Here is a 23,417-nt window from a genome sequence, read left to right as displayed (position 1 = left end):
ACGATGACTCCAAGATCTTTCTCCTGATTAGTTGTAGCTAAATTAGTCCCCATCATATCGTATGTATAGTTGGGGTACTTTTTTCCAAAGTGCATTACTTTACATTTATCCAAATTTAATTTCATTTGCCATTTTGTTGCCCAATCACTTAGTTTGGTGAGATCTTTTTGAAGTTCTTCACAGTCTGCTCTGGTCTTAACTATCTTGAGCAGTTTAGTATCATCTGCAAACTTTGCCACCTCACTGTTCACCTCTTTCTCCAGATCATTTATGAATAAGTTGAATAGGATTGGTCCTAGGACTGACCCTTGGGGAACACCACTAGTTACCCTTCTCCATTCTGAAAATTTACTATTTATTCCTACCCTCTGTTCCCTGTCTTTTAACCAAGTCTCAATCCATGAAACGAGCTTCCCTCTTACCCCATGACAACTTAATTTACTTAAGAGCCTTTGGTAAGGGACCTTGTCAAAGGCTTTCTGGAAATCTAAATACACTATATCCACTGGATCCCCCTTGTCCACATGTTTGTTGACCCCCTCAAAGAACTCTAATAGATTAGTAAGACATGATCTTCCTTGACAGAAACCATGTTGACTTTTGCGCAACAATTTATGTTCTTCGATGTGGCTGACAATTTTATTCTTTACTATTGTTTCAGCTAATTTGCCCGGTACTGACGTTAGACTTTCCGGTCTGTAATTGCCAGGATCACCTCTAGAGCCCTTCTTAAATATTGGCGTTACATTAGCTATCTTCCAGTCATTGGGTACAGAAGCTGATTTAAAGGACAGGTTACAAACCATTGTTAATAGTTCCGCACTTTCAGATTTGAGTTCTTTCAGAACTCTTCGGTGAGTGCCATCCGGTCCTGGTGACTTGTTACTATTAAGTTTCTCAATTAATTCCAAAACCTCCTCTAGTGACACTTCAATCTGTGACAATTCCTCAGATTTGTCACCTACAAAAGATGGCTCAGGCTTGGGAATCTCTCTAACATCCTCAGCCGTGAAGACTGAAGCAAAGATTCATTTAGTTTCTCAGTGATGACTTTATCGTCCTTAAGTGCTCTTTTTGCATCTCGATCGTCCAGGGGCCCCACTGGTTGTTTAGCAGGCTTCCTGCTTCTGATGTACTTAAAAAACATTTTGTTATTACCTTTTGAGTTTTTGGCTAGCTGTTCTTCAAATTCCTTTTTGGCTTTTCTTATTACGTTTTTACATTTAATTTGGCAGTATTTATGCTCTTTTCTATTTACCTCACTAGGATTTGACTTCCACTTTTTAAAAAGATGCCTTTTTATCTCTTGCTGCTTCTTTTACATGGTTGTTAAGCCACGGTGGCTATTTTTTAGTTTTTTTACTGTGTTTTTTAATTTGGGGTATACATTTAAGTTGAGCCTCTATTATGGTGTCTTTGAGAACTGTCCATTCAGATTGCAGGGATTTCAATCTAGTCACTGTACCTTTTAATTTCTGTTTAACTAACCATAACTATAACTATATTATTACAAACTTGCCTTTACTGAATTTAAGAGATTCAATTATTTTAATACACATGACACTTGAAGAATGATAGCATATATGCTTATGTTTCAGTTGCTTATTTAATTCCATTAACTATTCAAGCTAATTATGGACATTTCTAGGAAGATCTTTGCTTTCTGTTAACCAGGGACAGGTCCACAGTGCCTAGGAAGATAACGCCTCCTTAGCCATAAAACATTGTTTATTACTGCAACAGGTATTTACAGACAATGGAATGCAGTTTTATAACTCTTATTTTTTAACATTCTATATTATTTTCTTTTGTAATATTTTTGAAATCACAATATTTTAGTTTCACAGATATTAATTACTTCTAACTCATGAAAAATTCTGTGGCCCCTCAAATGCTTAAGATGAATAACCTTCTTCTGAGATGTATATTTCTAATTTAGGTTTCAGAGTAGCAGCTGTGTTAGTCTGTATCCGCAAAAAGAAAAGGAGTACTTGTGGCACCTTAGAGACTAACAAATTTATTTGAGCATAAGCTTTCATGAGCTACAGCTCACTTCATCGGATGCATGTAGTGGAAAATACAGCGGGGAGATTTTATATACATAGAGAACATGAAACAATGGGTGTTCCTCTTAATGGTAATAGCCATTGTTTCATGTTCTCTATGTATATAAAATCTCCCTGCTGTATTTTCCACTAAATGCATCCGATGAAGTGAGCTGTACTTCACGAAAGCTTATGCTCAAATAAATTTGTTAGTCTCTAAGGTGCCACAAGTACTCCTTTTCTTTTTGCGGATACAGACTAACACGGCTGCTACTCTGAAATCTGTCAGCATGAGACGCTCTCATCAGTCCTAGCAAAGGGTACCTACCAACAGAGCTACCAAGTCCCTAAGGAAGGAACTGCAAGATTTCAGTCAGTCTCCATGGTGCTTCACGATCGTACTTCAGCTCTTTATCAAGTGCAATTTCCACATTTCAACTCTCTGTCTTGGCATTTGTGATGCAACAGATATGCTAAGCTGGGAACTTGTGATGACAGCCAGATGAATAAAGTTGGACAAAATATTAGAATCAAGGCTTAAATCATAGAAAGACTGGGTTTGAGGTTCAATATGCTTTTTGCACTCAGAGAGGGAGTGGATGAAGTTCAGTCAGTGGGGAAATTCCCATGCCTCACTGGGACATCTTTTCCTAGCCCCATAAACTACTGCACCTCCTGCAAAACCCCAGGACTCCCTTACTGTTACCATTTGCGGAAGTATCCTTGCCATCCACCCGCTGACTCCTCTCCCCATCCCTATCCTCTTCTTGCTGGATCCTTGGAGGGAAAAAGGAGACATCTCCCTCCAACACAAAGCCTGCTGGGGGAGGAGGAACCAACCCACCCTTTCCCTTGAAGCCACCCAGCCATAAAACCACTACTCATTGTGTGGCCTTGTGCAAATCACTTAACTTCTCTGCTATTGGTCCATCTTTGAGATGAGGATAAGAATACCGATGTATCCCCTCTGCCACAGCACTGTTGTGAGGATTAACTGGATTACTTTCAAAGCACTTTACGAAACAGGAGAGTTACTAAGTACGTATAAAATTGTAGTCTTCCTTGTTCAGCCACTCACAAGTGCAGTCACTGTGCAACATTTTTGGGCAAAGTCACAGAGCATCACCACAGTGATGTTCTCAAAACAACAAGACCCGAAAAGGCAGCCTGGCATTGGGTATACAGACAGCAATATCAAATGAGACAACAGTATTGACAAGTGCCGGAAATAGAGCTCTCTACAGTCTGAAGCACTTACTGGTTTCTGTGGCCTGTCTTAGCCAACACGAGCTAAACAGAAGTTAAAAATATGAGTTCCGGCAAGGGTATCCATGTGACCAGTATCTTGAACTTCGAACCCTTTGATCCACGTCAACGCACTAAGTAGAAAAAATGAAATACTATCACTCCAGCTCCCCAGAGTCATTTCTGAAAATCCCATAAGGAGACACATTGTTTTGTGAGCAAAACAAACGAAAGTGTTGAATGTTCAGCATGTGACCAGTTAGAATAGCGACCTAAAGCCACACGCAAGGCATGTTATAATGCCAAAGGGAGTAAAACGTTTAGCACTTAGCATCTATTTTCATGTAATATTTCAAGAAGAGAATGGACCCAGACTGTTGGCCACTTGACAGCTGCAGTTGTTTAGATCTAGTTAGTGACTTCACACTTAACAGATAGCGCTTTGCATGCTCTGGCTTGGGACCCATGCAAGCTCTTCAATAGGCCCAAAACATACATAGCCAGAAGAAATGTCATAGCAACCTGGGGTTTTGAAATACCTAGACCATCTGGATTCACTGGTTCTAATCTTAGATTCAGTCCATCTTCTGAGGTAAACACATGTTTTCCAGAAATTTAGCATGTATGGGTCAGAAAAAATCTGTAAAATCCTAAAACGTCTCCGCTCTGCATCACTTTCATAAACAATGTATTTGTTCTTGGCCAATATTTTCCTACCTACATTATTAAGCAGCATGTTATAGATCAGTGCAACCACTCGTATGCCAAAAGTAGTAGCATTCTGATGGTGCTGTATGTTTATATAAAACTTGGGACCTCCAGGATAAAGATTCTATATACAGTATTCGTATTCTTCTCAGCTAAGATCTCTCCTTTGTTAGATTTTGTTCAGAGTCATGAGATTATGAAATCAGTCTTAAATACAACATTTCTAGGTTGCCTCTATATATGGAACAGCTGTTAGTAAAGTACTCAAGTACTATTAAATTATAATCGACCAGTTGTGCGTTGTAGAGTATGTAATTCTGCACAGACATCCTAGAAGAGGAGATACAAAAGAAATGCAAATAAAACCACAACTTTTAAAATATAATAGTTCAAAATGTAGGAAAGATAAAGTCAAGGGACATAAATCTGAAAAGTGCAAGTAGCCATAAAGTATCAGCATATTTGAATACCTTTTCATTAATGCATTAGCCCAATAATAATATATGCTAGGATGTGCACAATCTGTACTTCCTCTGGTTAAAATACTACATACACACAATTACATACATTTACCCAAATTGTTCAGTTTTTTATTTCTATTTTCTCTATATCAGCAATATCAGGTTACGTCAATTTAGGTTGCACTGTTCATGAGAAAAGCAAATATTTGCTTGGTTACAACAACAAAAATCTGAATTAAAATAATGTAACATAACATAAGGAACACTTATTTTATTAATAACCTCAGCATAAACCTTCAAAGTCTTTCACAATAGCCTCTTTCATAACAGGCCACACCAGTATAAATCTTCAGAACACAGCATATCGACCCATGGGTATTCATTTATAATCTCAATTTTCTGTGTGTGTATTGTAAGGCCAATCAACTGCCACATTTAACCTTCATTCCATCTCCCACTGAAAAAAGAATAGACATATCGAAGAACTGTCAAACCACATACTGTGCAGTGAGCACAATGGAAGGAACTTTAGCTACTTACAAACTTCCTCTTCTTGGAAGACTCAGCTCCTTCTGTAAAATGAAAAAAGATCACATTACATTTGAAATCAAAATAATGCAGTTGGAAATATCCATTTTTTAAAATTAAGTTCCATAATTCTTCAATCTCAACAATACTGTACACAGACAACGCAGATATGTTTTGAATATAATAAAGGATTATACAAATTTTGTATAAATCTTCTTTCATGGTCTGCTTCATACTGTTATTTCAAACTCTGATTTTCTTTAGGTTTATCTTTGGGAATGTTCAATAGAATCTGTGACAGAAATGTTCTCAGATCATATTTCAAACAGAATAACCTAACAGCCAGATTCACTGGGGATTTTTAAAGAAAGTAAAATTAGCAAGGGCCCAGTTCTGCTATATGCTAATCTTCCGTAACACCTACTGTGTGCAAAAATAGTTGAGGATATTCAGCACCTGACAAGGTCAGGCTCCAAGGAATCAGTCACAAATATCAAGGATCTTACATCACAACATGGACATTGTTCATTTATTTTGACAAGCATAGCTTGACCGGTTACACTACTTCATTATATGCTCATACAATGTTCTGGAGTACATCATTTTATGAAGTCTTAATACAAAGCACCACAATACACTTTTTTTTTTTTAACACAAAACTTTTGCTGAGAAGTAGGGTGAAACTGCCATTAGGCGAGAATTGTTCTGATTGTGTATTAGCTATATGAGAATTAGTGAGAAGTTACTATATTTTCAATATAGCTGATATATTTTCAATTAGTATTTCGGATAGAAGACAGCTAGAAGACCCACCAAGTTCTGTCCATCTAAACGATGCATGATATATGCCTAGAAGTGGGATAGCTAATATCAGATAAATTATGTAATTTCCATTTTCTGCTTTCCAATTTCCAAGCCCCACCACACACACCCATATCTTGTTACACTTTGGTACCCCTCATTCACCTCCCTCTATTTCTGCCATTCCAATTATTTTCTCAAAACTACATTCGTGAAGTCTTCTTTGTAATCTTGTTCAGATGGGAATACAGCCTGCATTTAAATGAATGGGCACTCATCTGACCTATGAGATACACAGTACTAGATGTTCTCTAGGCAGATACTTTGATTTCAAAGACAACAGAACAGAACAGAAGATCTGGCTGTGTTACTGGGTTGTGAAGGCCTGTGAGGTGAATATTTTTAATCACCCTGGTTTAGAATAATTTTATACGTGTATCTCCTATTTAATCACACCTAGCATACTGTTTTTACACATCTAATGGATGTATAGTTAATTTACATTACCAAACCAAACTAGCTAGAAGGTGAGATGTTAGAATTTTCTCTCTTAAAAAAGCATCAGAAAAATAAGATTCTACACAGTGCATAAAATGCATGTGCACCCTCTGACTAGATAATGCATATGAACGTGTTAAAAAAAAATAAATGGATAAAAATGGCTCACTCAGTCACCCTAGAAAGGACCACGAAGAAATGAATACTTCTATATTCTTTGCAGACTTTAGATGGTGTACAGTGAATAAGGCAGGGGCCACTAAAATATCAAACTGTTTCATTTCTGAGCACCATCCATCTTGTGCAGTAAATGAGGCAGGGGACCTGTGGACATAATGTAATTAAGAGTCATAATGCATATGCTCAAAAAGGCAGAATATTAAGGGCTATTCACATTTTGTGAGCAAAGATCGCATTTATATCTTGTCAAGGGTCCAGAAACTGCTTCTAATTTAACACACTCTTAACAAGTATACCAAATCAATCCCTTATACTTGGATCTTTCTTGGTAGATGAACAGATTTTTTTCCCCGAGTTTGTCATTATTAGTAACAAAATTGCAGGTGATCAGTGTTGTATGCAGGTACAGCTGCATTTGGTCCTTTGGCTGTGCTTTGGGCACTCCTGCTATACTGCCTTGTAATTACTGGAGAAGCTCCATGTCAGATAAATCACTAAGGATAACTAGTAGAGGGTAAAGATGTACTAAAAGATGTTGGCAGCTTTTACAAAGTAAATTTCACACCCAAGTTATTTTTACGCACACAGATCTCATTTGAAGCAAAGCAGCGCAAATATCACTTTTTAAGCATGATTTTAAAATAAAAAAGCATGGCAACACCAATAAGCAGCTAACCAAAAATAAATGAATAAATAAAACAAACTTCCTTTTTAGACAATGTCTGTATCGTCACATTTTCCCTATATACCATAGTGTTGACATCCAAATGCCAGGTCAGTTCTCTCACATTTATCACAGGCTTGAGTACCTCCAAAATAGAAAACTTCACTGCAAGTCATCATCCAATTTATGGTTTGCACTATCACTAAGTACATGAAAGGCTCGCAGTTTATAGCTCTTAGACATGTCTCACATCACTTGTGGCTTTTCTACATTAGGGATTTTTGCATCAGGATACAAAATTCCTTAATCAATGTATTAGCATAGACCGTCTTACTCCAGGTAAATTTCTGCAGTTCAATCCTTCCTCTACCCCGGTGCAGTACATTGTTTACACTGGTGTAGATACATCCCAGGGAAAATATCCCTAATGTAGACATGCCCTTATTCTAAGACTTAGGAAAAGGGGCATTTTGTTCCTATGCATCTGAAAAGCTGTTATTTCACAAACTGAAGAGACTAAGTATGACTGAATTATACAGCTTTTAGTATATAGTGGGGAAAAAAGCTTAACAAGGCATACTGGAAACATGCTAATCTTTAACTTTGGAACTGTGGGTTCGAATCTCAGTTGCATTAAAAAGGCCATAAAGTTGGCTTATGATTCCCAGGCACTAAAAATTGTTGTTTAAGAGAGGATCTTCATTAAGTGTAAAATCAAGGGCCAGGTTTTCATGGGTGGGTGTTCCAGTTCAGATGAGCTGTGCCCAGTGCAGGACTCGGGGATGCAGGTTGCACCAAGGTGGCTTCAAGCCAAACTTTGAGTCTCTATGGTCCTGAGTTCATACACCTCCGGGACAAATCAACACAAAAGCTCTACTTCACGATGGGTGCCTATGGCCCGAAAAAACATTCCAGCAGTCAAGGATCACCAAGAAGTAGAAATATAGGGCAGAAGGGATCTTGACAGGTAATCTAGTTCATCCCTCTGTGCTGAGGCAGGATTAAATATACCTAGACCATCCCTGAGAGATGTTTGTCAGGGGTGGTCTAGGTTTAGAGATAGATGACCTCACTATATATCTTTGTTTTCTCTTTAAGCTGGCATTAAGGTTGCTTTACGCCACTTCACAAACAAGAGAATCTTGTCCCAACTATGTAATGTCCTTTCTGCCTTAAGTCTGTTGTCTGCAAACCTACAAATATATTAAGTTGGGTCTCAGGTTTGGGAGATACGTACAAGCCTTTGCTAAATTACATTGAAGTTACAATAAGGACTGTGTGTACATGATTTAATTAAGCTAATCATTAGTCAGTGAACTGTCACAATACAGTGAGCATTTTATTTTTAGTAACATGTCTTCAAAACCACAGAAGCTTTTTGGGTTTATAACTTACAAAATATTCAGAAATTCAGTACGTGCCGCTGTCCTTCAGGTCTTACGAAATTTAGGTCAGCCAGTACAATTTTAATTCACACAGCAGCCTGTAGGTGTCCAGTCTTTTAAAGCCCATTGATAAATAAGGCGTATCAACTCTACTACTAACTATGTTTCCATTTAGTAGGGGAAAGACTTTGACCTACAACAGAGTTTTTAAATAAAAAGGATATACACCACAGCTGTGACCCAGAAAACACAGCAATTCTTTCAGTTCTTCTACCTATTACCGGTAAATTACAGTAAATTCAAATATTGATCTACACACCCCTATATGGAAGGGGAAAGGTGCCATCGACTTTTATTGCATGTTGCTGAATCCCATTCTCAGGAATCAATAAAACCTACAGTGTTCATAAGCTGCTAAAGAGTGAGCGAATGTTGTGGATACTGGGTACCTTTTAGAACCACAGTAAAATCAGCTTCATCTTTCAATAGTTGCAAGGTTTTCATATATTCAGAAGCCTGATCTTAAGAGATTTTTCAGCTGTCCATAAAAAGCTTCATAAAGGAAATCTTTCAAGTAAATATCAATAATTCACTATTTTTTAAAAAACATGAAGAAATAACATGAGAAAAAACAATACTGCTATTTACCGTCTATAATTTGCTGCCTTAGATCTGAAGGTCTCCAGCTTCTTGCATCTCATTAAGATATGGTCATTCGGTTAGTTGGTGACTTTGTTTAATGTGTGTGTACACACAGAGTACACCAAAAGGCACCTGGTTACAAGCAGTTTCATTACATAATTATTCTGCAACTTAAATACCAACCGCTTCCATGGCTTACATATAAAAAATAATAATCTTATGTTTACCATTTTTCCTTTTCACCTATAGGTAGCACCAACAATTTTCCATGGTGAGTCCTCCTGAAAAAGGGTGCCAGGGCATTTAAACATCTAAACTGAGCCCTTGAATTTATAAACAATATTACATTATGTTTCAACTTTCTCCTCTCACCTAATGCTAAGAAATCAATGCAACCAGTGAATCAACTTCAATGTACATCAATAGGGGTCTACTGCAGATTTCAGTAGGATGCATATAAATTGAAGGAAAGAGCCACTTAAACTCAGATTTAACCTGAAGAAGCCTCTTGGGTTATCTAGGCTGACGTCAGGCACTTGACAATACAATTCATTTTTGTTTTTTAAACTAACCTCCCCACAGTTATTTTGCTATAGTGACTGCTGACAGTCTTTTTCAGGGCAGAAATCTATCAGTGGATCAACTCCAGGGGTATTGAAATGTGCTGTGAAGGGAATACCCAGAAGTCTGCTTAAACCTTGACATTATCATCAATGTACAGGCAAATTAAGTGGATGGGGAGGACACTTTAAAGAAAACATATATAAAAAAACACAATATAGAATGAAAAAAAATCAGTGGCTCTGTCACACACAACATGGAACTGATTTAAACAGTCATTAAGTGTTCTACCATAGATTAACAAGATACTGTGGCAATATTAAGATTTATAATAGACTAATCAAATTATGTAAAGAGTTGACAGTTAGATTTGTTTTACTTTGCCTACCATATGTTTACAAAGTTTCTTAGTGTTTGAATCCCTATGGAGCAAGAGGATTCTGTATTTTGGAATAATGCTTTGCGCAAGCAGAAAAGGTCTGGTCTAGTAGTAGATACACTATATGTTGTCTCACATCTCTCCAGCGGCCAGTTTGTTGTAAGATTCAGCAACAAGAAGAGCACTGAATTTACCTGTTATGAATTATATTGCCTAAAAGATGTCCCTAAAAATGGATTTTCATTGTTAAAGTCATGGGAGCAAATGCACAGAAGATGAAGAAAAGAGCAGGTCGTGTTCTGTAGCCAGACCAAATACTTCTTTAGATTTCAACCTAACGTTGGCTAAAGTGAGCTGTAGCTCACAAAAGCTTATGCTCAAATAAATTGGTTAGTCTCTAAGGTGCCACAAGCACTCCTTTTCTTTTTGCCAATACAGACTAACACGGCTGCTACTCTGGAAGCTCTTAATTGTTCAGACAGCAGCAGCAGCAATTTAAAAACGCTGCTGGCCATAGATATGCTCTGCTGTTTAAAAGAAGAATACCGCTGGAATTAGTTGTTTCCTCCATTTTTAGAGACTAAGTACAACCACTACCTTGGAAGGATAAAAGGTTGACCCTGCTAGGATTCAAACCTGTGCTTTCAGCGAGTCCTGGTGTGCTGGTATTTGGCATTTGGAAGCCAAAACACCCACATTCCAAGACTCAGGGCACCATTTACTTTGTACAAGTGTGCAAACTTAAACTGCCTTTTTTTTTTTTTAATAAAATTTATTCCATGTTAGATACATGGGTATTTTAAACCTAGTGTAAGCACACTTTTGAGGGCAAGTATCCAATTCATACCCATGGAAGAAATTAATATTGAAATATTGAATGAAACTGAAAGTAATTGGTACAATTCTCAATGATTTTATCTATAAACCATTTCTCAGTTGACCAGTAGATACATTACTAACTAACTTCATACTCCATCCTAAGTTCACAGTTGATAGCAGCCTATGCTATCCAAACTCTACTACTTTATGAGTACAGTTAAGTGCTGGTTACTTGAATAGTGACTACTGATATTAATAAAATATAAAAGCCTTTCCAACTCTAAAGAATAGCCCCATCAAAAAATAGTATTTTCATACCAACATGAATACAGTATATCCTGATGTGTACTCTAGACACTTTATAGCCATTTTGTCTTTTTGTTTTTTAAAAGACCTCTTAGGAAAATGCAGGAGAAAATAATTACTATGACCAGGAATAATAGTTAGATTTGATGCCTACTATGCTGCATTCTATATTTTCTCAGTGTGACTTTTATCAATAAATAACCGTGTTTCTTTAACTAAAAAGTGTGGAAAATTCTGATTGAATTTTCCACTTCAAAGTACACAAAATCATTTCATCTAACACGCTGTGTTAGAAAATCCATGCTCCATTCTGACCTCCTGTTGCACAGTCTATTTCACCCATTGGCAATGTACCATATCACTGCATGACCGGTAGAGCAGAGTAAACACATTGTCTGAGAAATGTTTGAAAACACCAATCTCACATAGATTCCAGCTACTACCAAACTCAAACAAACATTCTCATCCTTATAATTTAAGAGCACTATAGTTCACTCGGAAAAATTCATGCAAGACATAAAATCCCAGCTGCTTGTACAACTGTGCAGCTGAACAAACATAGGAACACTAGTATTGTTTTTCAGTGCTTTAGGTTTGGAAAAAAACTTCCATCAACTTTCAGATAAATACCTGGTTTTTCTGGGCTTTTCGTATGAAGGAGGGGATGATGGAGGAACACATAAGGACAAACTCATATGGGCATTTCCAAATGCACCATACATTTCCCATTAAAACACAGCTGTGCAAGCTCCCGGTAACAGCTTTCTCACTCTCCACTGCCAAGCATGTGGAAACATTGCAGCTCAGGTTCCTCTCTCTCACCCATATCTATTCTTTTTCACCCTACCCCCAGCCCATTTTCCACACTTGCTGGTGGATGGAAACTAGACACCTTAGCACTGCCTAACCCACACCTGGGTGAGCAAGTGGTTTCTATTTCATTTGTTGTACATATAGCTGGGCTGCTCCAGGGGCCCCACCGGATGCTACCAGCCACGTTTATCAGCTCCCCAGCAACAGTGGGGGTTTTCTATAGTGATGAAGACGACATAGCAAACCCCCACTCCTGCCAATCTGTATCTTCTTTCTGCTGCTTTTACACACCTGGTTAAATGTAACCTTAGCTCTGAATATCCTGGTTCTTATTTAAAATACTTTTTGAACTACAAAGGTTCCTTGAAGAGATTCTTCCCCTTAACAGGCAGAACTGCACATCATAAACATTAGTCCTTTGCCATGAATACATGTCTGTAATGTATTTAAGATAGTCTACCACAGTACTAGCTTACCAACCAGATAGTCTAGCCTCTCTCATTATTATGGTATGATCACATTAGTAATTTACGCATCTGCAGCCTTAGCTTTACCATTTTTCACTTAAGACCTTAGGATCTCAGTTCAGGTCCCAACAGCTGGTGATATTAGAACGTAAGAATGGCCATACTGGGTCCAACTATCCCAGTATCCTGTCTTCCAACAATGGCCAATGCCACGTGCTCCAGAGGGAATTAACAGAACCAGTAATCATCAAGTGATCCATCCCTGTCGCCCATAACCAGCTTCTGGTAAACAGAAGCTAGGGACGCCATCCCTGCCCATCCGAGCTAATAGCCATTGATGGTCCTATCCTCCATGAATATATCTAGTTCTTTTTTGAACCCTGTTATAGTCTTGGCCTTCATAACATCCTCTGGCAAGGAGTTCCACAGGTTGACTGTGCGTTGTGTAGAAAAAATACTTCCTTTTGTTCGTTTTAAACCTGCTGCCTATTAATTTCATTTGGTGGCCCCTAATTCTTGTGTTATGAGAAGGAGTAAATAACTCTTTCTTACTTACTTTCTCCACATCAGTCATGATTTTATAGACCTCCATCATATTTCCCCCCTTAGTCATCTCTTTTCCAAGCTGAAAAGTCCCAGACTTATTAATCTCTCCTCATACGGCAGCCGTTTCATACCCCTAATCATTTTTGTTGCCCTTTTCTGAACCTTTTCTAAGTCCAATATATCTTTTTTGAGATGGGGCGACCACATCTGCACGCAGTATTCAAGATGTGGGTGTACCAAGTATTTACAAATAGGCAATATGATATTTTCTGTCTTATTATCTCTCTCTTTCTTAATGATTCCCAACATTCTGTTAGCTTTTTTTGACTGCTGCTGCACATGGAGTGGATGTTTTCAGAGAACTATCCACAATGACTCCAAGATCTCTTTCTTGAGTGGTCACAGCTAATTTAGACCCCATCATTTTATATATATAGTTCATACATATAAACATTAGACTATGTTTTCTAATGTGCATTACTTTGCATTTATCAACATTGAATTTTACATGACATTTCATTGCCCAGTCAACCAGTTTTGAGAGTTCCTTTTGTAGCTCTTTGCAGTCTGCCTGGGACTTAACTATCTTGAGTAGTTTTGTATCATCCGCAAATTTTGCCACCTCACTGTTTACCCCTTTTTCCATCATTTATGAATATGTTGAATAGGACTGGTCCCATTACAGACCCCGGCGGATACCACTATTTACACCGCTCTCCATTCTGAAAACTGACCATTTATTCCTACCCTTTGTTCCCCATCTTTTAACCAGTTATCAATCCATGAGAGAACCTTCTCTCTTATCCCATGACAGCTTACTTTGCTTAAGAGCCTTTGGTGACGGACCTTGTCAAAGGCTTTCTGAAAATCTAAATATACTATATCCACTGGATCCCCCTTTGTCCACATGCTTGTTGATCCCCTCAAAGAATTCTAGCAGATTGGTGAGGCATGATTTTCCTTTACAAAAAACATGTTGACTCTTTCCCTATAGATTATGTTCATCTATGTGTCTGAAAATTTTGTTCTTTACAACAGTTTCAACCACTTTGCCCAGTTTTGAAGTCAGGCTTACCATAATTGCCGGGATCACCTCTGGAGTCCATTTTAAAAATTGGCGTCACATTAGCTATCCTCCCATCATTTAAATCAGTTTCTGTACCAAATGATAGGTTACAGGCAACAGTGTTTCTTTTATTATTGAACAATATATGTTTAACATCTCAAAGTTACTAGCACTTATTCTTGGGATAGCTAGAAATGAAAACACAATCCTAAAATATTTTCACTAGCTTGAAAAGTAGAACATATGCTTTGTGGATACTGTAGCTCCAAGGCCGATTTCATCAGCAGAGGAGTCTATTTCCAGTCATAGAAACTATTGAAAATTATAGAAGAGATTCAGTGGATATTACTGCATCCTGTAACTAACTGTTACGGCATTCAGTCTTGAATTAGGATTAAGAAGGATTTTTTAAAAGTCAATATCTTTGTTGCAATATTCTCTCCCTACATTCAGTTTGAAGACTGTGTTATTTAGCACACTGTACTATCAATATTTTCTCCAGGCTGACAAAATTTCAGAGCAATCCTCAGGAACTTACTAATGCTCCCAATTTATACTGGCAGCTCATCTGGAATAAACCTTTATTACCATTACGTATTGAAACACCTCAAGATTTTGAAACTAATCTTCTGAACACTTTCTCTTGTCCCTCTCCCACCTCCTCACCCCACATGCTCCCACATCAAATTGATTTTTATTTGGATGGTTGCCTTTGCCATCTTCACATATAACAATTTCATTGTGTCCTTTAGATTATTATTCCTACAGCATATTCTCCTTTACCATGGTTTACCCTTGTTCATTTCTTGCTCATATTTGCTATCTACTGAGAAATTTCAGTAAACAAAATCTCTGAGTACACTTCAAGTAAGTTTGGCTTCTAATTTTAGGCACTGTGCAGTTATGTAATAAGCAAGGCTGGTGAAAACTGATCAAAATTACTTTAATTTTTTAAATTATATTAACAATGTTTTAAAAAAATAAAATATTTCACTCAACATTTTTGTATCTACCACCAAACACATTATTTATTTTTATATTTTTATGCATGAAACTCTGCCTCTTAGCATCTTTTGTGCATGAAACTCTGCCTCTTAGGATCTTTTGTGCTGTTATATGCAAAAAGTTCTAAATGCTGTAATATCTAATGCACTAATTTTTATTAATACCATATATAAGAAACTTGTGCAACTCAATTCAACACATTTAAGAGTACATATAATTTATGTTTCAATGATCTAAGTCACCAACCACAGAAATCTCGATGATACATGAATGACAAGCAGTATAATATTTGTACATAGTATCACTAAAACTATCTGCTACTGGATAGGAACTGTTGGAGTAGTGAGCCAACATATCACAATAAGAGGCCCTTAGCTTTGTGTAATGAAATCTGAAAAAAAAGAACAGGAAAATACCAAATAATTTTGAACTGAAAAAAAGAAAGAAATATGACAATAACTTGAGCCTGTAGGTACAAGGCAAAGGGAACAAAGGAGTTATCCAACGGTGACTACTATTGTTGTCATGGCTGCCATGAATCAGTTAGGTTCTAGGAAGAGGGAACAATCCTCATCTCCTCCATCCTTGGTCTTCTCTTCTCCCCACTATCCATTGATAGCCTCACCTGGTCATGTGGCTTTGCCTCCAATTCACTAATTACCCAAACTTTCCCTCTCTTTGGACGCTTTTTTGGGTCTCTGATCTCCCTTCCTGAATGGCCCAGTATAAACTCAAATATGGCTAAAACACTTTCTCCATAAATACTCTCTTCTTAGTCACCATTGGCTTCTCTATTATGCTTTGCAGATAGGGTTACTGGCTTAGTGGATGGGAAAAGCAGTAGACATGATTAAGTTTATGTTTTAGTCACAGGTATTTTTAGTAAAAGTCATGGACAGGTCACAAAGAGTAAACAAAAATTTGTGGAACAAGACCTTTCCATGACTTGTCCCTCTTCTGAGGGGGTCGGAGGCACCCATCTGCCACTCTGACATGGCATCCTGGGAGGTATGCTGCCTGCCAGGGGCCCGTATCCAAGACGTTACGGAGTGATTGCTGAGGATCATCCGGCCCTCTGACTACTACCCCATGCTAGTACCCATCCATGTGGGTACAAATGATACTGTGAAGTATGACCCTCAGCAGATCAGAAGTGACTACAGGGCTCTGAGAGTTAGGGAGAAGGAGTTGGGAGCACAGGTGGTATTCTCTTCGATCCTTCTGGTCAAGGGTAGAAGCCCAGGCAGAGACAGATGCATCCTGCAGGTGAATGCCTGGCTGCGAGGATGGTGTCACCAGGTGGGCTCCAGCTTCTTTGATCACAGGATTCTGTTCCAGGAAGAAGGACTGCTAAGCAGAGATGGGGTCCCACTATCGAGGAAGGGGAAGAGCATATTTGGGTACAGACTGGCTAACCTATTGAGGAGGACTTTAAACTAGGGTTGAAGGGGGCAGGTGACCAAAGCCCACAGGTAAGTCAAAAACATGGAGACCTGGGAGAAGGGTTGAAATTTGGTGGGGGAGCATGGGCTGTTTAGCAGGGATAAAGGAGAGACAAGACAGAACTGTGGAGGGAGGAGGGAAATCAAATCAGTATCTTAGATGTCTGTATACTAATGCGAGAAGTATGGGGAATAAGCAGGAAGAACTCAAAATGCGGGTAAATAAACACAACTATGACATAGTTGGCATCACAGAACTTGGTGGGATAATAGGCATGACTGGAATATTGATATAGAAGGGTACAGCTTGCTCAGGAAGGACAGGCAGGGAAACAAGGGAGGAGGTGTTGCCTTATATATTAAAAATGTATACACTTGGACTGAGGTTGAGATGGAAATAGGAGACAGACTTGTTGAAAGTCTCTGGGCAAGGATAAAAGGGGTAAAAATACAAGGGTGATGTCACGATAGGCGTCTACTACAGACCACCTAACCAGGAAGAAGAGGTAGATGAGGCTTTTTTAAAACAATTAACAAAATCATCCAAAGCACAGGACTTGGTGGTGATGAGGGACTTCAACTACTCAGACATTTGTTGGGAAAATAACACAGCAGAGCATAGATTATCCAACAAGTTATTGGAATGTATTGGAGACAATTTTTTATTTCAGAAGATGGAGAAAGCAACTAAGAGAAAGGCAGTTCCAGATTTGATGTTGACAAATAGGGAGAAACTGGTTGAGAATGTGAAAGTGGAAGGCAGCTTGGGTGAAAGTGATCATGGAATGGTAGAGTCCATGATTCTAAGGAACAGTAGGAGAGAGAACAGCACAATAAAAACAATGGATTTCAAGAAGGCAAACTTTAGCAAACTCAGAGTTGGTAGGTAAGATCCCACAGGAAGCAAACAGTTGGCAGTTTTTCAAAGAGACATTAAAGGCACATGAGCAAACAATCCCACTATGTAGGAAAGATAAGGAGTATGGCAGGGGCCACCCTGGCTTAACGAGGCGATTTTCAATATTCTAAAAATCAAAAAAGAGTCATACAAAAAGTAGAAACTAGGTCAAATTACAAAGGATGAATATAAACAAACAACAATAGTATGTAGGGACAAAATTAGAAAGGCCAAGGCACAAAACAAGATCAAACTAGGTAGAGACATAAAGGACATTCTACAAATACATTAGAAGCAAGAGGATGACCAAGGACAGAGTAGGCCCATTACTCAATGAGGGGGGAAAAACAAGAACAGAAAATGTGGAAATGACAGAGGTGCTTAATGACTTCTTTGTTTAGGTTTTCACTAAGAAGGTTGGTGGTGATTGGACATCTAACATAGTGAATGCCAGTGAAAATGAGGTAGGAGCAGGTTTCAGAGTAACAGCCATGTTAGTCTGTATTCGCAAAAAGAAAAGGAGTACTTGTGGCACCTTAGAGACTAACCAATTTATTTGAGCATAAGCTTTTGTGAGCTACAGCTCACTTCATCGGATGCATACTGTGGAAACTGCAGAAGACATTATATACACAGAGACCATGAAACAATACCTCCTCCCACCCCCACTCTCCTACTGGTAATAGCTTATCTAAAGTGATCACTCTCCTTACAATGTAGGAGCAGAGGCTAAAATAGGGAAAGAATAAATTAAATGTCTTCAGGTCACCAGGGCATGATGAAATGCATCCTAGAATACTTAGAGAGCTGACTGAAAGGATATCTGAGCCATTCGTGATTATCTTTGAAAAGTCATGGAAGATGGGAGAGATTCCAGAAGACTGGAAAAGGGCAAATATTGTACCAATCTATAAAAAGGGAAATAAGGATAACCTGGGGAATTACAGACCAGTCAGCTTAACTTCTGTACCCAAAAAGATAATGGAGCAAATAATTAAGCAATTAAGCAGTTAAGCAAACATCTAGAAGATAATAATGTGATAAGTAACAGCATGGATTTGTCAAGAACAAACCATGTCAAACCAACCTCACAGCTTTCTTTGACAGGGAAACAAGCCTTGTGGATAGGAGGGAAGCAGTAGACAGGTATATCTTGACTTTAGTAAAGCTTTTAATACTGTCTTGCATGACCGCCTCAAAAACAAACTAGGGAAATGCAACCTAGATAGAGCTACTATAAGGTGGGTACAAAACTGGTTGAAAACCCATTCCCAGAGAATAGTTATCAGTGGTTCACAGTTATGCTGGAAGGGCATAATGAGTAGGGTCCTGCAGGGATCAGTTCTGGGCCAGGTTCTGTCAATATCTTCATCAATGATTTAGATAATGGCATAGAGAGTTTGCAGACGATACCAAGCAGGGAGGGGTTGCAAGTGCTTCAGAGGATAGGATTAAAATTCAAAATGATCTGGACAAACTGGAGAAATGGTCTGAAATAAATAGGATGAAATTCAATAAGGGCAAATGCAAAGTACTCCAGTTAGAAAGAATCAGTTGCACACATACAAAATGGAAAACGACTGCCTAAGAAGGAGTACTGCAGAAAGAGATCTGGGGGTCATAGTGGACCACAAGCTAAATATGAATCAACAGTGTAACACTGTTGCAAAAAAAATAAATAAATAAAAATATAAAAAAGCAAACAGCATTCTGGGATGTATTAGCAGGAGTCAGAGTAACAGCCGTGTTAGTCTGTATTTGCAAAAAGAAAAGGAGTACTTGTGGCACCTTAGAGACTAAGTATGCATCCGATGAAGTGAGCTGTAACTCACGAAAGCTTATGATCAAATAAATTGGTTAGTCTCTAAGGTGCCACAAGTACTCCTTTTCTATTAGCAGGAGTGTTGTAAGCAAGACACGAGAAGTAATTCTTCCACTTTACTCCACACTTATTAGGCCCCAACTGGAGTATTGTGTCCAGTTCTGGGCGCCACATTTCAGGAAAGATATGGATAAATTGGAAAAAGTCCAGAGAAGAGCAACAAAAATGATTAAAGGTCTAGAAAACATGACCTATGAGGGAAGACTGAAACAACTGGGTTTGTTTAGTCTTGAAAAGAGAAGACGACTGAGAAGGGACATTATAACTGTTTTCAAGTACATAAAAAGTTGTTACAAGAAGGAGGGAGAAGAATTGTTGTTCTTAACCTCTGAGGATAATACAAGAAGCAATGGGCTTAAATTGCAGCAGAGAAGGTTACGCTGGACATTAGGAAAAGCTTCCTAACTGTCAGGTTGGTTAAGCACTGGAATAAATTGTCTAGGGAGGTTGTGGAATCGCCATCATTGGAGATTTTTGAAAGTAGGTTAGACAAACACCTGTCAGGAATGGTCTAGATAATACTTAGTCCTGCCATGGGTGCAGGGAACTGGACTAGATGACCTCTCGAGGTCCCTTCCAGTCCTGTAATTCTACATAGTCGACTAAATCTTGGATGCTCTGGGGAAGGGGGCGGCCCAGGGGCACCATGGGTGCTCTGGGTAGCGGTGGGGTGGCCCAGGGACATTGCAGGTGCTCAGGGGAGGGGGGAGGGTTTGACACTGTCCCATATGACATTCTCATTGGCAAACAACAACGTGGTTTAAATAAAATTACTCTACGTTGGGCGCAAAACTGGTTGAAAGACTGTACTCAAAAAGAAGTTATCAAAACAGTAGTGGGGAATACATCATGGAATCACACAGGAGATTGTCCTGGGTCCAGTACCATTCATTATTTTCATTAATAAAAAAAAAAGTGGAGAGTATGCTTATAAAATTTTCTGATGACACCAACCTGGGAGCACATGAACAGAAGTGTCTGATGTAAGACATAGAAAGTAACTGTCCTGCTCTACTCAGCATTGGGAACTCCTCAGCTGGAGTATTTTGTGAAGTTCTGGGCACCACATGCAAGAAAGATGTGGACAAACTGGAGAGAGTGCAGAAAAGAGCAACACAAATGATCAAACAGTTAGAAAACCTGACCTATGGGGAAAGGTTAAAAAAATGGGCTTGTTTAGTCTTGAGAAAAGAAGACCAAGGGGGGACCTGATAAAAGTATTTTAATGTGTTAAGGGCTAGGATAAAGTGATCAGTTGTTCTCTATGGCCACTGAGGGTAAAACAAGTAGTAATGATCTTAATCTGCAGCCAGAGAGTTTTAGATTAGGTATTAGGATAAATTTTCTAACTATACGGGTAGTTACGCACTGGAATAGGTTTCCAAGGGAGGGTGTGGAATCCCTGTCCCTGGAGGTTTTTAAGAACAGTTTAGACAAATACCTGTCACGGATGGTTTAGATACACTTGCTTCAGTGCAGGGGGCTGGATTAGATGACCTCGAGGTCCCCTCCAGCCCTACATTTCAATGATTGACATTTCTCCAATTCACAGCCCTGGTATAATTATCAACTCTTCTCCCCTCACAGAAAGTTCTTTGCAAGTTATAGCACTTCTTCCTCTAATACTCCAAAGTCCACTCATTCCTTTTGTCTACATTACCATAACCCTTGGTCAACTCCAGGCACATCCTCTGACTTCACTTTATTTCACCTTTAATTCATCTACAGTGCTTCCATAAAAATCATTTACCTGGCCGAAGGCTCTGACTATGTCTAGCACCTCTTCAAATCCATTAACTGGGTTTCTGGTAACTTTATCAGTACTAAACTCTTAGACTTTGTCCTCACCATCAATGTACTGTTCTGCTTACATTAATTATTGTTGTCCCCCTAACAAGGTCCAACTTTCCTGAGTAACTCCCCCTTTGGGTTCACCTCCAAGCCTCCCTCCACGCTGTGCTATGCAGCATAATGTGACTCTACTCTCTCCTCCTTACAGTCCTTCCTGAAAACACAAGGATGTCTGTTAACCCTATTTCTTCCACCTCCATCCTGTCTTAACCTGTAAAACAAGAGTTCACATAATGGTTTTGGTACTAACATGACAGGAACCTACTGTTAACATATTCAGTTTCATTATTTCCCTAACACTTTGCCCTTCTCTGTACGATCTATTTAGTTCTGCATACAGGGATTTATCTTCCTCTCTGTGAGGATCCAGCATGTTTGGCTCTATACAAAAATAACTAGGTAACAAAATAAGAAATGGCTTGGATCCTAGTTAACAAGTGACAGCCTCTCTCCCAATAACCTGTTATAACTGTTGAGGTTAGTTGTGGTACTCAGGATAACGGTCCCTAACTTTAGGTGCCTGGGACTTGCTGACCACTTTTCTTAGTGGATGGCCCATGACTCAAATTCAGTTCTCCCAAAGGTCCACCAGAATCTGAGACTGCTGAGCTTTAGGATAGAAGGGAAGCCGTATGGCCTTTCTCAAATGTACAGTAATCTTGTGGGAAAAGGGGGAAACTAAGGGAATTGGGGCAGGGGAGTCCACTGTGACTTTATTTTTGTTAGATTCTTGCAAAAAAAGTAGGAAAAATTGTTGCAGTATTATGCACATGATCTGAAATATGCAATGTGGTACTTTTAATTAATCTAGAAAATAAAACTAATATCCACAATAGCTATTGTTTTCCACATCATGCTGATTAGATTTCTTGAACCTTACCCAATTTTTATATACCTCTAACTGAAATGATCTTCTAGGAAAGGCAGAATCAGCTTGTCAGTATATCTGACATTGCTGTTGAATCTGCCAGCATAAATACGAATGCCCAATGGCATCTTTAATTTTACACATTTGTATCAGGGCTTGCTCAAGAGACTAATCAATGTTATCCCAAGACACCCTTCCCAAATTGTTTGTGGCATTATTATAAGAAATATTCCATTTTAATATTGTGAGAGAGAAGAATTAATTGTATGTCACGTATTTGTGAATACACTTCAAAAATGTGAAAAAATACAGATAACGAACAGAACACATAGCAAAAGCAGCAAATATAATTATAATTTTCTATATACACACTGTACATCTAGATAACTCACCCACAACTCTTAAAGAAGGTGCACCAATTATACATGCATAATGAATATCTTCAATATGCAATTCATCTTTACGAAACAGTGCTGACCGTATTACTCACAGGTGGGTAATAATTAAGTGTACATCAGATCTTCACTACAGCTGTCACATTCCACTGGTACAACATTCCATTTTTAAAACTGTCCTTCAGAAAGTCCACTCACTTTTGTAGCTGCTGGTTCCACTAGTCTCTGACGGTGCCGTGTTGAGCTGAAATGGCTCTTCTGAGGCAGCCCTTCCTGACAGTGAATGGAAGACGGGAAGGGAAAAGAAGAGAGAAAAGGGAAGATGATAGATCATGGAGGGGATGGAATGAAGGATGGTCAGAGAAGGGAGAGGGAGAGTATTTAACTGAACTATCTAAGAGCTTTATGAAATATATTCCACAGTTTCACCATATGCGTATCAGAGAAAAATGAAGTTATTTTGCTTGTAACCTCATGAGGCTTCTATATATGTATTAATGAGAAAGCATGAATATAGATGACAAAGATATACACACAGATGTTACAAAAGCTTTGTCTTGCCATTATCATGTACTTAAACTAGCAAATGTATCATCAATTTTGAAAGTGCACAGAAAAATCTTATTTAACCCAATTCAATCCATACTCTAACTGAAAAATCTGAAGTCCCCTAGGTAAAAAAATACCTCTTTAGATTTACATCCATCGTACACACTTTTTAGAGCTTCAAAAGATGAATCAACTACATTATATTTTTCAGATTTACACTTAACAGGTATGAGAGATTCATTCCTTCTTTTCAATGAATTGTTAAGGAATGGGTTGTAAAAGACAACTGTTCTGGCTTATGGACCAGAATCTGAAGGAACACTCTGTTGGAAGAAATGCAGGTACATAGTCTGAAATACAGACATAAAAATTATCTAGGTCATTGGCTCACTTGCTTTGTAGACTGATTCCGA

The 23,417-nt window shown here is 38.5% G+C and overlaps 1 protein-coding gene across 2 annotated transcripts in view; it reads right to left on the bottom strand.

Moving 5' to 3' along the window:
- The window catches only part of MAST4 (microtubule associated serine/threonine kinase family member 4), a 445,876-nt gene that overhangs the window by 197,938 nt on the left and 224,521 nt on the right, over window positions 1-23,417 (bottom strand). For both annotated transcript variants that reach the window (XM_073344102.1, XM_073344105.1), the window contains one exon: window positions 5,000-5,031. In XM_073344102.1, the coding sequence (XP_073200203.1) occupies window positions 5,000-5,031 (32 nt within the window). The remainder of the gene's footprint in view (window positions 1-4,999; window positions 5,032-23,417) is intronic.

The sequence above is a fragment of the Lepidochelys kempii genome, chromosome 5 (assembly GCF_965140265.1).
Source record: "Lepidochelys kempii isolate rLepKem1 chromosome 5, rLepKem1.hap2, whole genome shotgun sequence".
Lineage (NCBI taxonomy): Eukaryota > Metazoa > Chordata > Testudines > Cheloniidae > Lepidochelys > Lepidochelys kempii.
This window is presented reverse-complemented; position numbering and strand designations above follow the sequence as displayed.